The sequence below is a fragment of the Simochromis diagramma genome, unplaced genomic scaffold (assembly GCF_900408965.1).
Source record: "Simochromis diagramma unplaced genomic scaffold, fSimDia1.1 OVJJ01000685.1, whole genome shotgun sequence".
NCBI classification, from domain to species: Eukaryota; Metazoa; Chordata; class Actinopteri; order Cichliformes; family Cichlidae; genus Simochromis; species Simochromis diagramma.
The window spans coordinates 2816453-2830064 of NW_024387477.1; the positions used below are offsets into that span (position 1 = coordinate 2816453).

The 13612-nt window shown below is 43.2% G+C and overlaps 1 protein-coding gene across 1 annotated transcript; it reads right to left on the reverse strand.

The window, feature by feature from the left end:
- Positions 1-10367: 10367 nt before the first annotated feature.
- Positions 10368-11723, reverse strand: LOC120724419 (transmembrane protein 271-like). Its single transcript, XM_040016621.1, has one exon. It carries the CDS (start codon positions 11509-11511, stop codon positions 10720-10722), a length of 792 nt encoding a protein of 263 aa, XP_039872555.1. The 5' UTR covers positions 11512-11723; the 3' UTR covers positions 10368-10719.
- Between the last annotated feature and the right edge of the window lie 1889 nt (positions 11724-13612).

Consider the following 13612-nt stretch of genomic DNA (forward strand, 5'->3'; position numbering starts at 1 on the left):
CTCCATGTTCACAAATAGAGACTTGAGAACAGGAAAGTGCACATGCAGACCCAAAGAGCTCAGCAACAGACTGGGAAGCATAATTGGGAGCAATGTTGAGAAAAGGCAGCAGAGGGAAAGTGATACAGCAAAAAAATCAGGCGTACCCTCAAAGAATGAGACCGAATGGATTAAGAGCATACACAGAAAACAGACCTCTGTTATTTTCATTCAAGAGACAGCTTAATGCATATGGCTCTTATGGTGGGAAGTTTATATAGAGAATATGAAAGGAATGAAGTTGAAAGCACAGTGCCTGTAAAAAACATTCCCCCCCTCCATTTATCGCTTTTATAAATGGAATCATGGTAAATATAACCTGGTTTTTATGGCAAGAATTCATTTTAAAAACATTTGACAAAGTTAAAACAGACGTCTGAAAATTGAAAATAAAAACAAACGTCATGTAAAATAAGTGAATGCATTTAACAGATGAACCTTTGGCTGCCATCACAGCACCGAGTCTGTAGATACCGCTCCGTCAAACTACTCAAGCTCTGTCAGGTTGAAGAGTCCTTTTCAAGTCCAGTCATAAATTCCTCGTTGGATTGATGCTTTGACTTGGACACTCCAGAGCCTTCACCTTGTTCATCTCCATAAACCATTTCTGTGTCTTCAGGTCATTGTCATGCTGTAAAACGACCCCTCCAATCTCCGAAATAATGAAAAATCAGATTGTCTGCCAGGAAACATCCCCACAGCATGATGCTTCCGCCACCATGCTTCACAGTGTGGATGGCACGTGTGTGGAGATGTGCAGTGTTTGGTGTCTGACAAACATCGTGTTTAGTCTGATGGCTAAACTGCCCATCAGATTCTTCTAGTTCACCTCGGAGTTTCCCACATGCTTCTCCAGCAAAGCTTTAACATGAGCTTTTTTTTCTCTTTTTCCTATTGTTCATAAAGCTTTGACGGGTGAAGCTCTCAGGCAACAGTGTTGTAGTCACAGTCTCTCGGTCTCGGCTGCTGAAGCTTTGGAGTAGTCACAGGCGTCTTGGTGGTCTGCGTCTTGCACACTCAGTTTGTGAGCACGACCAGTTCCGGGTCTGTTTACGTCTCTGTCTTATTTCTTGCTTTTCTTACTGACAGATTTAACTGAACTCCAAGCCATGTTCAGTGACTTCATATTTTTTACATCAGTCCCTGACTTCTACTTTTCTATAACCTTTTCTGTTATAGTTGCCTAGAGAGTTTATCTTCATGGCGTAATTAACCAGATACAGACACAGGAAGTGCACTCAGGTGATCTCTATTTCACTAACTGTGATTCAACTAGCATCATCTGGATGGACCTGAATTAGTTTAGCCATTTTAAAGGGGGTTTAAAGCCATTTCATATGTATCCATTAAAGCCACTTGGCTGCTGCTTTATTCATAAGGGGTCACCACAGCAGGCAGCTCCTTCTGTTTGATTTGACAGATTTTTAAGCTGCCCTTCCTGACGCTATCCCAAAGGGATTTATATCTCCTCCCAGCATCAAGCTGGGGATTTTTTTTACTTGTTAGGCAACTAAATTAACTGACATTAATCTGTAGAAGTCTGTTTTTTCCTGGACATGAGAGAGATGTTTGGTAAATTCTTGACAAAAAGCAATTAACTCTTATATGTTGGGAAGTGTTTTTTTGTTTGAAGTCTTACAGAAGAAGAAAAGCAGTGACTGGATGTCCAAACAATTTAGACTTTGTAATCTATGCAACTGTTTTACTGCATGTTTGTAAGTGGATACCTTGCTGTCTTTCTTTGAAGTACATTTTACTGTCTAGTCTAAAGATATTACTCCATTTTAAAGTGTCCAAATCAAGAACATTCTTAAGTTGTGTGCAGCTAGCGTCAGCGACACTCAGAAAGATTATGCCTCATTTGCAAAAAATGTGAACACACAGTTAGCAGGTAGAGTTGGAGCAAACTAAATGTACATGTGTGCGGTGCTTTCAGAAGTATTTGCCCTGTGATTTGTCCTTTGTGTGTTCAGCAGTAATTGCAAGCCTCAAAATGTTGCTCCTGATAAGAAAAGTGAAAAGCAGAAACTTTAAAATGCTACTTCAGAGAGCTTAGAGGAGAATAAAGGTTTCGAGTAGTCGGCTCAAACGTGTCTAATAGCTTGGAAGCCCACACATAGGTAATGAACCACATTTCTGTCAGGAAAGGAGCCTCGAGTTGGCTTTTAAAAAAGCCACTGGAGCTTTTCCAGACACAACTTTCCCTGGCAGCCATACACAGCAAATGGATATGTTTCTAATGAAAGGCTTTTAGGGGATATCGATTTTTTTTTCCATAAGTATGGCTGGCAGTTTTGTCCTTGACATGCAGTCGGACGAATATGCAGATGGGAAAGAAAAATTAATGAAAAATTCTGTTTCAACCCAGTGTGCCTGTTTTCTGAGCAACGTGGTGATTATTTTCTCTGCGTGACCACCATAGAGTGGCACTATGACATTTAAAAAGTTATTACACACATTAATGAGCTAATTGTCTCACCAGGTCTCACACAGTGCCAAAGACATCTTTGATCTAACTTCCTCACCTGAGGATTCACCCCGGCTGCACACTCCTGTCCGTGTACATCAGTCATCTAAATATCTGCAGCGTAATCACTTGTGCAGAAACATTCTCTTATTCCTCAGAGTGAAAAACTTTAAGATGCAAGTCAGCAATTTTTTTACTTTGTGTGTGACCAGAGCTGGGGGGAGTGTCATTACACTAATGCGGTACTGCTTTCCAACAAAGGATCTGCCACCAGGGGGGGTAAACTCTGGACAGCAAAGAACACAGATCTTAAGATAATGGACTGCCCTACATTACAACCTTACTCATCTTTCTTTTTTTAAAAATATCCTATTGCTCATTCTACCTCCGAAGCAGCAGGGCATCATGTGTTATCTTCAAAGGCACAGTGACTATATTAACATTAACAGAAGTACCCACACTGTCAGTGGCATCTTAAAGCAGTTTTAACATTTCATTAATAATTAAAAAACAGCCACAAACATTTAAAGATATTCGCCAGATGTCTTTTAAACTCTCATCAGCTGAACAGAGAAATTTAAAGCTCAGATTTTAAAGCTAGGGAAAGCAGGTCTGTGCACAGAAAGCCTGCAAGTCAGAGCCCATTAAAAGGTGCCACTAACAAGGCACTTAACCCCTGTCTCCTCTCATGTATCAGCTCAGTAGCAGCAGTATAAGACGCTGTCCACACCAGGCTCTCGGTGGGATTCGGTAAGTTGCTGAAAAAAGCCTCCAGGCTCAGTAAACACCCGTGGATAAATACAGATTAGATTGATGGTGTAATCTTAGATTTTCTTTCCAGTGAGCAGGCAGGTGACGTTTGTTAATGACCACAGATATGTACAAGATGCATTTAGACAGCATGTTGTAAAATGCTCCCACAGTGGTGACTTTTTAGAAAGTTAATCTCTCCCTCTATTACCTGTAAGGGTGAACGCACATTGTCAAATTGTAATTGGATCTGATGGAGCTGATATTTAAGCTCAGCAACACGGAGAAACATGCTGGATAAAAATAAATCAGACTAAATTTAGAGTTTCTTTATTCTGGCCTGGAAAACAGCCAGTGAGGAAACAAAATTGTTTTTGTGGAGATAATGATCACAGTTTCAAAAGATTATTTTGAGAAAAAAATATTTAATGCTCCCTACGGTTATATGTAACCCCAACACTGATCGATGATTGATTTTGTAATCGTATCATCAGATCTGCGACCATATGTTCGAGATACTCAGGTGAAGAGAAGGGCAGAGCTGTTAACTGATCAACACCTGGTGGTGAGTTGGATCAGGTGGCAGGGGAGGATGCTGGACAGACCTCGGGTACCTAAACGTATAGTGAGGGTTCCCTGGGAACGCCTGGCAGAGGTCCCCGCCTGCGAGATCTTCAACTCCCACCACCGGCAGAGCTTCGACAGCATTCCAAGGGAGACTGGGGACATCGAGTCTGAATGGACTGTGTTTAGCACCTCCAGTGCTGAAGCTGCTGCACTGAGCTGTGGCCGCAAGGTGGTTGGTGCCAATCATGGTGGTAACCCCTGAACCAGATGGTGGACACCAGAGGTGAAGGGAATCATCAGGCTGAAGAAAGAGTTTTATTGGCCTTGGTTGGCCTGTGGGACTTCGGAGGCAGCCGATAGGCCCTGACGGGCCAAGCGGAACGCGGCTTGGGCAGTCGCTGAAGCAGTAACTCGGGTGTGGGAGGAGTTTGGAGATGCCATGAAAAAAGCCTTTCGGACTGCCTTGAAGAGATTCTGGCAAACCGTCAGGCGATTCAGGAGGGAAAAGCGGTGCTCTACCTGCACTGTGTGCACTGTGGGTGGAGCACTGCTGAGTTCAACTGAGGATAATTTTGGGCAGTGGAAGGAATACTTCAAGGAGCTTCTTAATCCCACTGAAACGTCTTCTGTGGAAGAAGCAGAGTCTGGGGAAGAGGGCAACGACTTGTCCAACACTGGGGGTGAGTTCACTGAGGCAGTTAAACAGCTATTTAGTGGCAAGGCCCCTGGGGTGGATGACGTTCGCCCTGAGTTCCTGAAGGCTCTGGATGCTGTAGGGCTGTCTGAGTTCACACGTCTCTGCAATGTGTGAGATCAGAGGCGGTACTTCTGGATTGACAGACCGAGGTGGTGATTCCTGTCTTCATGAAGGGGGACTGGAGGGAGAGTCCTCTGCCTCCCTGGGAAAGTTTGTGCCAGGGTGCTGGAAAGGAGAGTCCATCCATTTGTTGAACCTTGGACACAGGAGGAACAATGTCATCCTGGTAGAGGAAGCTCTTTGGGTGCCCTTTGTCACCGATTCTGTACATAAAGTTTATGGACAGAGTTTCTAAGCATAGTCAGGTGGCTGAAGGCTTCCACTTGGGTGGTCTCAGAATCTCATCTCTGCTTTTTGCAGGTTTTGTTGGCTTCATCAGGTGATGGCTGTTCGCAGCCGGGTGTGAAGTGGCAGGAATGAGAATCAGCACCTCCAAATCTGACATCATGGTCCTCAACCGGAAAAGGGTGGAGGAAAGCAAAGCTCTCGATTTACTGGTCGATCCATGTCCCTACCCTCAGCTATGGTCACGAGCTGTGGGTAGTGCCCAAAAGAAAGAGATCGGATACAAGCAGCAGAAATGAGCTTTCTCTGAAAGGTGGCTGGCCTCTCAGTTAGAGATAGGGTGAGAAGTTCAGCCATCCAGGATGGCCTCATACTAGAGCTGCTACTCCTCCACAATGAAAGCAGCCAGTTGAGGTGGCACCTCGTAGATGAGGTGTTCTGGGCATGTCCCACCGGGAGGAGGGCCCGGAGCAGACCAAGGACATGCGGGAAAGAATTATAGCTCTTGGCCTTCCTGGGAATGCCTTAATGTTCCCCTGGACAAGCTGGAGGAGGTGGCTGGGAAGAAGGCAGTCTGGGCTTCTCTGCTTAGGCTGCTGCCCCCGCGACCCAGCCCCAGTTAAGAAGAAGATGAATGGATGGTTGGATGGACAACCTCAGCTTCTGATGCTAGGTAGAATAAGCAGAAAGTTAGTGAACGGAGCTTGTTGGCTACCTCCCGCTTTAACTATACATACCCATTACTGTATTTCTAAATCCAAGTTGTCAAGTTTTAAACAAGCTTTAAAATCCAGTGATATTTTTATTTTGTTATTTCAAACTATTAACTACTGGTGCTAGGTAGAATAAAAAGAAAGTCTTATTAGCTAATTGGTTATCTTCTATATTACCAATACACACCCATGGTATTATAATTTATTAGTGTAGTTCTAAATCCAAGTTCTCATTTTTTTAAATGTTGTAGCAAAAAGTAAATACAGTACAGAGACTTAAAATCCTATAAAGAGATATATTTTTTAATTTAGCAATATCAAGCTAATAACTTCTGTTGCTAGCTGAAGGTTAGGTACCTTCCTTATTACCTGTACTGACCCAATTATAATATACATGATAATTTCTTAATGTAGTTCTAAATCCAAGTTGTCATTTTTTAATTCAGTAGCACAAATTAGATATAGTAGAGAATTTTAAAATCCCATAAGTTATATTTTTCATGTATCTGCTGTATTAGGTTACATTTTGGTGTCATTATGCAAATAAAGTAGTGTACTACACATTACTGATTACTTTTTAAAAATTAATAAATAAATGCAATATGTTACTCCCCAGAAAATGTAACTCATTACTCTACTTGTAGCATTACTTTGTAGCGTGGGGTGAAATTTATTCTCACATAATTACCAGTTACCAAGTTAAACCTTAGGCTACAGTCCCACACACTGAAACAAATCCCTATCCTAATGAGGACACACAAACTTTCTTTTAGTGTTTACATTTGAACAAAAAGCCGAAAACATGCAAGTCAAAAACCAGCCCAAAAGACTTCAAAACAATCTCTGTCTGCAGGGCTGAGGTCAGCAAACGCCCAGTTTCAACATCACTCTGGATTCTTTGTGTGAGCATGTTGTGTGTGCAGATGCTTGCAAAGAGCTGAAGTTAACAGCAGAATGCGGTTGTTACCATCCTCAAGCCAATTTGCACTTTACCATCACACTCATGTCCTTTTGTGCAATAAAGGTCAAATTTATGTACATATGCATACGACTCAAACGTTGTAGATAAGATGTGAGCAGTGTCTCGGTAGCTTCTTGTCTGTAAGACTTATTTAACTGGTACATTTTTTTATAATAATAATAATGATGGATTGCATTTATATAGCGCTTTTCGGGGCCCTCAAAGCGCTCTACAATACCACTATTCATTTACTCTCACATTCACACACTGGTGGAGGCAGCTACAGGTGTAGCCACAGCTGCCCTGGGGCAGACTGACAGAGGCGAGGCTGCCATATCGCGCCATCGGCCCCTCTGGCCTTTTTAAATTATTATTATTGTTGTTTTTATTAATCTTGTGTTAATGACAAGCAAATAAATAATAATCACCTTACAGGGATTGAGGGACTATATCGCCCTTAGTTCAGTCAGCATTTACCAAGCTGGCTGCAGTGGTGGAGAAGTATTCAGTATTTTACTAAATAACAGCAATGCCACAGTGTAAAAATAGTAGAGAGTAAATGTCAAGCACTGAACATTCCAGTGTGTATTATTAGCTGCATTTTCCAACAGTTTTGAAATTAAAAGCCTCATGAATTCATAAAATGTCAGTAATGTTGCAGTATATAATTGGATAATGATTACCTCTGCATTAGTGCTGAAGTGTCACTGATTGCTTTGGTTAGTCCAGTTAAAGCTCATATTTTTGCATCATATTTACACTGCTTGAGAGGGCGGTTTATACCACAGCGTCATATCTTGTGAGCTCATCATTAATTTTGTATGACGAATGTGCTCAATATAAAGCATGAAATGCCGTGAAATGGGAACACTTCCACGATCATGTGTAATTAGCTTCTGGACACTAACGGGATTTAATTACTTTTGGCAACATCATAATGCACTTATGTGCAATATGGTGTAGCACACTGATTGCAGCTCAGAAAACAGATCTGATAAGCCAGCGAACAGAAGCATGACACAGCTCGGTTTTCGTTTAATCACCTCAGTGTGAACAAAAGCCATTCTTCTTTCCTGGAAGAAACTTTGCTTAAATACTCGTGTTTTCTGGAGTGAAATCCACCAAATATGGTCTCTGTGTTATCAGTGCAGCAGATTTTATCAGCAAATGTCAGAAAATGTTAGTCCTGGTATCTACATAATTGTGGCTCCACAAATTTGAAAGATAAAATCATCACTTTTGTGCATTTCGTGGGGATGTTTATGTAGAGTTTGACTTGTAAAGCTATTTTAAATATATGCCATAAGTGACCTTGTGCACTCTGCCTGTGCCTTGCCTAACCAGACAATAAGCTAGAAAATGGAAGTGGCAAATATCTTCAGTCCAATATCTGTAAATGCAAACAGCCTGCACTGAAGGTCTGGTGATTTAACAAGGAGGCGAGATCAGAGTACCGTCAGACAGGAGTTTATTCCACCATCTAAATTTTGGGTTTATTTGTGCCACATTCAGCCCATTAACAATATAACTCTGAGGCATTCGCATCAAACCAAATGACGCCTATTTACCTCATTGACTCTGGTTATTGAATATCCGACCATTTCACTAAAGTAATAATCACAGTGCGTAATAAAAAAATAAGTAATAGGAGCAGCATTGCTTCATTGCACCACCTCCCTGTAGTGTAATCTTTACTACATTTTGAGGTTTTATGAGCTGAGAGAGAATGCTAGAAACCTTCATATAGCACTTTTAAATCTCTCAAATAAAAATAAAACACACACACTTGTCAAAAACCACCTGAAACACATTCGGGCCACATAACTGATCCAGCCCCGTGTGGTACTGCTGACGTGGAGCGCAAGCGTCCAGCTTTATTCGTGGTAGAGAAATCATCTTTTAGTTTGAAAGTCTTTTTTCTCTGTGCTAACTTTCTGTTTATGCACACTCACGGCAGGTGACTTTCAAAGAACCAACACCATTAGCTTTGTTTGGATCTTCTTCTGTTTTCCCCTTTTCTGGCCAACACTCTGTGAAACTTTGAGGGCACCAGCTCCCTGGAGACTTCTTTTGTTCTTCAATCGGCTGTTCAGATAATCTTAGGTCATATCCACATATTTTACAGGCAGAAAACCTAAGAGAGATGACAAGAGCAGGATGTTTTTCCCCCTCCTAGCCTCTAGTCAGCTCTGGCACGCAAAGCCCAACCTAAGCAGAATGAGTAAGTGGAGAGCATCATGACACAGTTTTGAAAAAGATGAGAGGAGGATTATTACACTGAGCCAGTGAAGTACTTCTTAAAGTTTGTTCATCACAGAGTGCTCGTCAAAGTGCCCCTAGAAAGACATTCAGCCGCGGATGCTCATTTGAGGGGATTTAATTTGAAGGAAAAGGAAGCATTTCGATTTAATTTTCCACAGAGACGCGTTGTCCAAAGGTGGGCATGTAATAATGACAGCCAGATCTGTCATTTGTCTTCTCTCTGTTCTTGCTGTTAAGTGAAATGAGTAATAGTGTGGTTGAAAAGCTTTTCAATCTCCAGGGAGGATCCATGCTGAGAAACGATGCAGTCATTTGTGTGGATGGAGAAAGTATATAATTTCAAGACCAATCACATGGAATCATATGGGAAGCAGCGCTGCACAGTTTGAACTCTTTAAATTGGTTAAAATGAGTTACTGCGTTGGGGCTGTATCGCATCCGGACAGCCGGTCTGATCCCTTGAATTGAGAGATTTTGTGTCATTTACCTGCCTGTTACTTCAAAAATCAAGGAAAGTGAAGCGCATTCAGGCTCAGACTGCCTGAGACGCGCCTGCTTCCTCCTGAACCTGACATGCTCATTATCAGCATTACCATAATCTATTGTGTCACTCACAAAAGCTTTGCTATAAAAGGAAATTCCACAGATTTTACATATCAAGCTCAGGCGGCTCATGGGGTCTCAGCAGCCAGCTGAGAAAAACTATCCAGAAGCTAAAAAAAATACCCCTGATGATGTCATAATGATGTCACCAGAGTTATGTCAGACTGGGTGGTCAGGTAGCCTGATGGGGTGGAGTAACTTTTGATGAAGGTAGAACAAATCCAAGTTTGCAGCTGCTTTATGGATCCTGTGTGTTTGAAGCTCTTGATTGTTAGACTTTACTCGTTTTTTAAAATAATGTCTTTCTTTCTCTTTAGTCACCCTGCTCTTTGGAGTGCAACACTAATGCATTACTTAAGTGTGGCTAAACATAAGGTAAGAATTGGCCAGCAAAGTCTGAAATCTGGCCCATTGTAAGCCTTTGGTTTAGGAGGGCATAGATTTTAGACTTTTAACTGTATTTTCATAAGTTTTATCCAACTGAGAAAGACATTCATACAAAGTAATTAAGGAACAAATAAACTGTAACAGTTAAAACACATATGTTCATGTTTTTTTGCTTTTTACTAGCAGCTACAGAAATGTGTGTGCTTTTTTGTGGTAACAATTGCGACATAATTTATTTTATCGTGCGTAAAAACTAAAATTGCACTTGGATGGGATTAAACGTGCAAAGGAGAGTTTCTCTGTCAAATTATCCCCGCTTTGACGTGAAAAGATGTGACTCCTTTTGGAGCCTTTTCTCGGGTGTTTACCCAGCGGATTACATGAATTCTCGTGATTTTATAAAATTACCGTTTGGATTGATGTGCATGACACTTTCATTAATTACGCTCCACCAGCTATCCTCAGAGTCTGGAGGAGGTCTGCCCGCAACCTTTAGGCTCGAAGTTTAGAGTGAACACACCAGCACAAAATCTAAACTGCCAGCAGCTCCATGACGTCAGGTGAGGTTAAATACAGTTTATTCACAGGTAAAAACGTTAACAGCAAACATTCAGAACACAAACTCTGCTTTTTGTTATATTAGGAAGCTGTTGCGTTTTATGGGCCTTGATCTGCCTGCACTGTCTGGCCCTGGATGATGTGTTTATCTACATCAGTCTGATTGGTGATGTTCAACATAAGCTAACAGGCAGAGGTAAAAGAAAAGTGAGAAGGAATGAGGCGAAAACAAAATCCACTCCGCCTTCCTCCTGTGTAACTTACTGCTTTTTGTTGGGTTGTTGGAGGAGGAAGAGGAAGGGGTTGTTTTTTTTTTTAAAGCGTAAAGTCATTGATTGTCACAGCAGAGGGAAGCGCTGCTCCAGAGCGGCTATGTGTTGCATGCCTCAGCGGGGAAAATGTCTTCGTATGCGGGTGGCAGTTCACTGGGGAGCGGGTAGGAGAAAGGGAAGCAATGATTGAGCTCCGGGTCCGTGGGCGAGTATCCCGGCAGTTCGATTGACGGGTGTCCCCCGCACTGCACTTCTGCACCTGTCTCGTCAAACACACCAAAAACACCCAGGTTGATGTAAGACACCGGCTGGAAATCCGCCGAGGAGCAGTCCCGCTCCTCGCTGAAGATGATCGCCCCGGCGCTCTGCCTCTGACACTGTCTGCTCCTAGAAAACTGCGCTGTTTTGTACCTTTTGATGATCACCAGGTTGATGAGCCCGAGGAGGCACTCCAACGTGCTGAGAACAGTAGAGATGACCAAACTCCGCTGGTAATCCCTCAGCTGCTCGCAGGCTGGGTTCAGCACCACAGAGTGGAAGCAGTAATGGGAATATTTCCTCTCCACCAGAGAAGCCGTGTCCCCGTCCACCACCGCGCCAGAGAAGGCGGTGAGGACCCCCAACAAGAAGACCACAACACCGAGGAGAAAGAAATTCCTGCAGCCGGGCTTGTCCGTGCAACACACCAGCGCGGTTCCCAGCATGACCTGCCCGATTCCCACAAGTAGCCCGGAGTAGAAAGCCCCGGCCGTGGAGCCGAGGTGGAAATGCGCTTTCACCGTAGATCCCAACGAGACGCATCTTAATCCAACGACAACTTCGCTCAGGGCGCACACGAAGAGGAGGGTGCTGGAGAGGACGGTGCACAGTCCTTTCCCACTCAACTTCATTATATTCCACCTCTGCCGCTCTCGATCCCTCTCCCCCGCTCTTCATCCTCCTGCGTCCTCTCCTCCGTCTCCTCTGGAAGCACTCTCACATCGGGACATCATCTGCCGGTGACTCCTCCGGTTCAGAGCGGGCGATCCTCGCCGCTGCGGCGTCTCTCTCGCATGCCCGCCGCTTTACAGGAATATATAAATAATTAATGACAAGAACGCATTCCTCACTGCACTTATCGATAATCCATACAGCCAATGATCGCGTTACCCAAGATCAGCTATAGCCGCCCATCTCACTCCCAAGCAAAAGTTTTTTTATGTTGCTTTTCCTTTTTCCTCCTGACGAGAGAGTGCAGTCCGCCAAGTCTCCGGCTTGAATGCCGTGTGCGGGGTTTTGTGGCAGAGAAGGAGGCGGCTGCTACAGTCGGAGATGCTCGAGCGTCCTGTTGACCAATGACCCGCAGGCCCCAAGAACACTCCTACAGGGGCTATAAGTGTGCCTGAGGTGCCACGTAGAGACTTTACAGTGACGTTGTGTTAAATGGAAAGGCGAGTGAGCGACTTTTGGTGGGTGATCAAAACAATCGTGAGCGCGACTGGTGTTCGGGAACATGAAATGATTTCTTTTTTCTTTTTTTATACACGCACTTCACACCCTCAGGCTCGTAGTCAGTTCACTTCTGCAGGAGTGACTGCGAGGTGAGGAAATTTAATTTAGGCGAGCGGTAACCTGTGTTCCTGTTATTAAACTGATTTTTGGCGGAAACAAAATAATCTTCTTATTCTTGATATGAGCTAAATAAAAAAACGAAAAGCCCACCAGGTCTCTGTTTCTCCTAGGACTTGTTTTTGTCAGGCAGATCTTTCCGGAAATCACAAATCATCAAGCATCAATAAGACGAGAGGAGCTGAGCGAGGCTGTGCGCTGTCCGCGGTGCTGAAACATCCAAACCTGGAGGCCAGACGGCCGCTGATTGGAGTCCACAGCATCTCTCCTCACATTTCTAATGGATCTTTAAAACTATAAACGTCTCGTATTTTAATGGTGGTTGAGAGAGGCTCCAGACCTCACCATAGACAACCTTTACAGGAGTGTTGCAGGGTGGATAACTGGTTAGAGGCAGCATTTCAGTCTTAAAACAAATGTAGAAAGACATACTGTATGAGTCATCCAAAGTCCATGCTGCAATGCCCAACAGAAGCTACAGCCCACAGTGTAAAAGTAAATGTTTGAGTGTGAAGTCTAATAGAGTACATAGTCATTATAAATAGAGCAGGCAGCTGAAAGAGACATTCTTCTAATTCATATGTTGAAAATATGTTAAGACAATCTTTACGAGATTTGTGTGTGTGTGTGTGTGATCATGAGGAGGACGCGAACCAGATTTCATGATAACGAATCCAAATATATGCTGAGTCATTTTTATTACCTAAAACCCAAAAACACTTTTGGCACTAAAGCGTGGAGATATGACACCACTGTGGTCACTAAGATTTATCATCTTTGTCACCCATGAGCAAAGTAAATATCACAACAAAATTTCATGCCAATGGCATTTGAGGCTGGAGTTTTGGGAGCAAAGTGCCCGAGTGACATTCATTTAGTGAAAACAAATTGGTGTCATTGAATCGGAGCTGGCTAATAATGAAATGTAAAAAAAAAACAATCGTGAAAAAGTTCAAGGATATGCAAAATGATTCAACTGTGTGACCTGCTGTAAAAACATTGCCGGTTCTTGGAGCTGAGTTGTTTCCACTTCATTTTATCTGGTTGTGAAAACTCTCAGCGGACGACCGCGAGTTCTTGACTTAATTAACCAAATGTTTGACGAGTGCAGGTGGGAGAATTCCACCAGGGAAAGCCGTCGCCCATCCATTCATCACAATGAGCCACCTCATTGACTGTACCAGCACAGCTGCCAGCAAGTGTGAGTGTCACTCTAATTAGGTCATTACTACTTTGCATAAGTTTGCAGATAAGAAAAGATGCTGTGAATGATGAGCTGATAAGCTGCTGATTGGCTGATTGATTGGCAGGCTTGCTTGCTGGCAGTGTGTTTCAGTGATGTTGACACCATCAGCAGCAACAACCTGACTGACTGGCCCAGTC